General features: G+C 45.0%; 1 protein-coding gene across 1 annotated transcript; it reads left to right on the top strand.

Moving 5' to 3' along the window:
• The first annotated feature begins 331 nt into the window (after positions 1-331).
• LOC137366181 (probable G-protein coupled receptor 139) lies at positions 332-1219 on the top strand. The gene has a single exon (XM_068028170.1). It carries the CDS (start codon positions 401-403, stop codon positions 1217-1219), a length of 819 nt encoding a protein of 272 aa, XP_067884271.1. The 5' UTR covers positions 332-400.
• The last annotated feature ends 1660 nt before the right edge of the window (positions 1220-2879 follow it).

The following is a 2879-nucleotide window of genomic DNA, read 5'->3' as shown; positions in this document are numbered from 1 at the left end:
GAGAGAGAAACAGAGTTAATGTTTCAGATCAGACCTGGGAGAGATGAGAGGCGGAACAGTTTTTATACCATAAAAGGAAAGGAGGGAGGGTAGGATTATGATTAGCATTGAGCTTAATAATTTCAATAACGCCCTTTAGTCATTTCATCTCCCCTGTCTTCCATCGTATCGCAGACCTTCCCTTTTGTTATTTCAGGTCCAATCATTTCAGCATATCATTGGATGCAGTGACATATTTGTAAATCTCAAAATGTTCTCAATCAAACTGGTAACTTTGCTCCAACCTGATGTATAATTTCTCTGTTTATTTCCCTTCCTCACAGTTAACTTGCTGACGATTGGGGTCCTGTCTCAGAGGAAGTGCGGTCTCTCCAAATGTGTCACTCGCTACCTGGTGGCCATGTCAGCGGCGGATCTACTGGTCATTATCCTGGACCTGATATTGAGACACATTCCCATTGTTTATTGGGAACAGTTTCGGTTCCTGTATTACATCCCTGTGTGTAATATCCACGCTGTCCTGCTTTACGCAGCCACAGACTGTTCTGTCTGGTTCACTGTCACTTTCACCTTTGATCGATTTGTAGCTATTTGTTGCCAGAAGCTGAAATGTAAATATTGCAGCGAGAAAACTGCTGCTGTGGCTCTGGGAACGGTGACTGTGCTGAGCTGTTTAAAGAACATCTTCTGGTATTTTATGTTATCAGATCGGTATTGGCTGGGGAATCTCCCCTGGTTTTGTTTTGTAACAGGGGATGTTCAGATGTCTCGTGTCTGGGTAACAATCGAATTCCTCCATCACATTCTAACCCCGGGGCTCCCATTTGTGGTGATTCTGCTGCTCAATGCTCTCACCGTCAGACACATTTTAGTGAGCAGCAGAGCACGCAGCAGACTCCGGGCTCACAGCACTGGGGAGACTCGCCGAGACGCACAGATGGAGAGCCGAAGGAAGTCCATTATTTTACTGCTAGTTATCTCGGCCAATTTCATTCTGTTGTGGACAGCGTTAATGGTGCTTTCCATATGGACACGGGTGTGGAATTTGACGTCGGTGTCTTTGTCTGCAATTCCACCGCGTTTTCTGCAGGAATTGGGCTTCATGCTGCAGCTCCTGAGTTGCTGCACAAACACTGCGATTTATGCCGTGACCCAGACTCAGTTTAGAGAGCAGTTGAAGAATGTGCTGAAATATCCCTTTACCCAGTTGTTGAATTAATTCATTGATGAGAGAAACTAAATCACTAAATAACTATTTCCAGCAGCCAGGAGAGGTGTCTTGTCGTCTTGGTGACAGTACAGGGAGCAGGGCCTGTCACTGTGGTGACAGTACGATGGGGCGTCCTGTTGCTATGGTGGCAGGCCACGGTCGAGGCCTGTCGCTTTGGTAACAGAGCAGGGTGGTATTTACTGCCCATCCCTAATTGCTCTTGTGAAGGTGGGGGTGAACTTTCAACATGACGGCTGCAGTCCTTGTGGTGTCGCTAATATAACAGTGCTGTTCGAAGCTGCATTCCATGTGGGGCAGGTCCAGACACAGCATTCTTTTGAAGGGCATTCCAGGGTTTGACGCAACAACAGTGAAGGAACAGCGACATAATTCCAAGTCAGGATGCTTAGTGGCTTCGAGAGGAACTTGCTGGTTGTAGTGTGTCCATGCATCTAGTGTCTTTGTCCTTCCAGGTGGTTGTGCTTGCGGGTTTGGAAGATGCTGTCTATGGAGCCTTGGTGAATTACTGCAGTGCATCTTGTAGTTGGTACACACTGCTGCCACTGTGCGTCGATGGTGGAGGGAGTGAATATTTGTCGATGGGGTGCCAATTAATTGGACTGCTTTGTCCTGGATGGTGTCGAGCTTCTTGAGTGCTGTTGGAGCTGCACCAATCCAGGCAAGTGGAGAGTATTCCATCACACTCCTGACTTGTGCCTTGTCGATGGTGGACAGACATTGGGGTGACAGGAGGTGAGTGACTCGCCACAGAATTATCAGCCTCTGACCTGTGTTATAATAAAGGCGGGAGGACTGAACAGTTTACTCGAGTCCCACTTCTCCACAGGTCACAGCATATATTTTAAATGTTCCCACTTTGTCAATCTTATACTCTATTTTCCTCAGAATAGAACACTCTGGTCAGTTTTCTTTAACTTTCAACAAAATTATCTGTTTATTAAAAATAAGTCTCAACCAGTAATGAAGTAAAACATAATCACACAAATTGAAATTTGAAAGCCACTTTTTAACCTTAGCCCCTCACACTCATACAGGCACATACATCCATAAACTGGTTAACCCCAAAAATAAAAAGGTATTTTTTTTTGCGATTCATATCTCTGTTACAGACAAAAACATTTGGATTGAATATTTGCTCATTTCTTATGAAAACAGTAGATGAGATAGCTGTATTGTGTTCGAATACTGACATACAGACTAACTTCTGAGTAAACATAGATGAGTCGCTGGGATCGTTTAGAACAGTTCTTCTCAGGTGGCATTGAGAAGTAGGTCGGCAGGCTTTTTTCAAAGATCGGAGACGACATGAATTGCCACAGTGGACTTCTCCGTGTCTTTTAGAGAGTTGCTAGAAAACAAGCAGGGTTGTCATCTTCTCCCCTTAATTGACACATCTTCAGCGACAGGCTAACTTTTTCTCATTCCAGAAAGTAAACCGCAGTGACTCTACAACGAAAAGTTGTGAGTTTTGCTGTCCTTTCAGGCGCCCGCTGCTGCTCCAGGCATGTCCTATCAAGAGACACCTGTCGCTTATCTGCCCACAACATCCCGTGTTGCAAGGGCTTCTGCTCCATTTTTAAACAATTTGGGAGTCATGTAACAACCAGTAAACATTGCTGCCATACCAATTATTTCAGTTCTCCTTTGA

This window comes from Heterodontus francisci, unplaced genomic scaffold (assembly GCF_036365525.1).
Source record: "Heterodontus francisci isolate sHetFra1 unplaced genomic scaffold, sHetFra1.hap1 HAP1_SCAFFOLD_319, whole genome shotgun sequence".
NCBI classification, from domain to species: Eukaryota; Metazoa; Chordata; class Chondrichthyes; order Heterodontiformes; family Heterodontidae; genus Heterodontus; species Heterodontus francisci.
Note: the sequence above shows the minus strand (reverse complement) of the source record. Positions and strands in the feature narration are given on the sequence as shown.

Excerpts from the sequence above, each read along its gene's own strand:
- LOC137366181 (XM_068028170.1), top strand. The coding sequence starts at position 401 with ATGTCAGCGGCGGATCTACTGGTCATTATCCTGGACCTGATATTGAGA.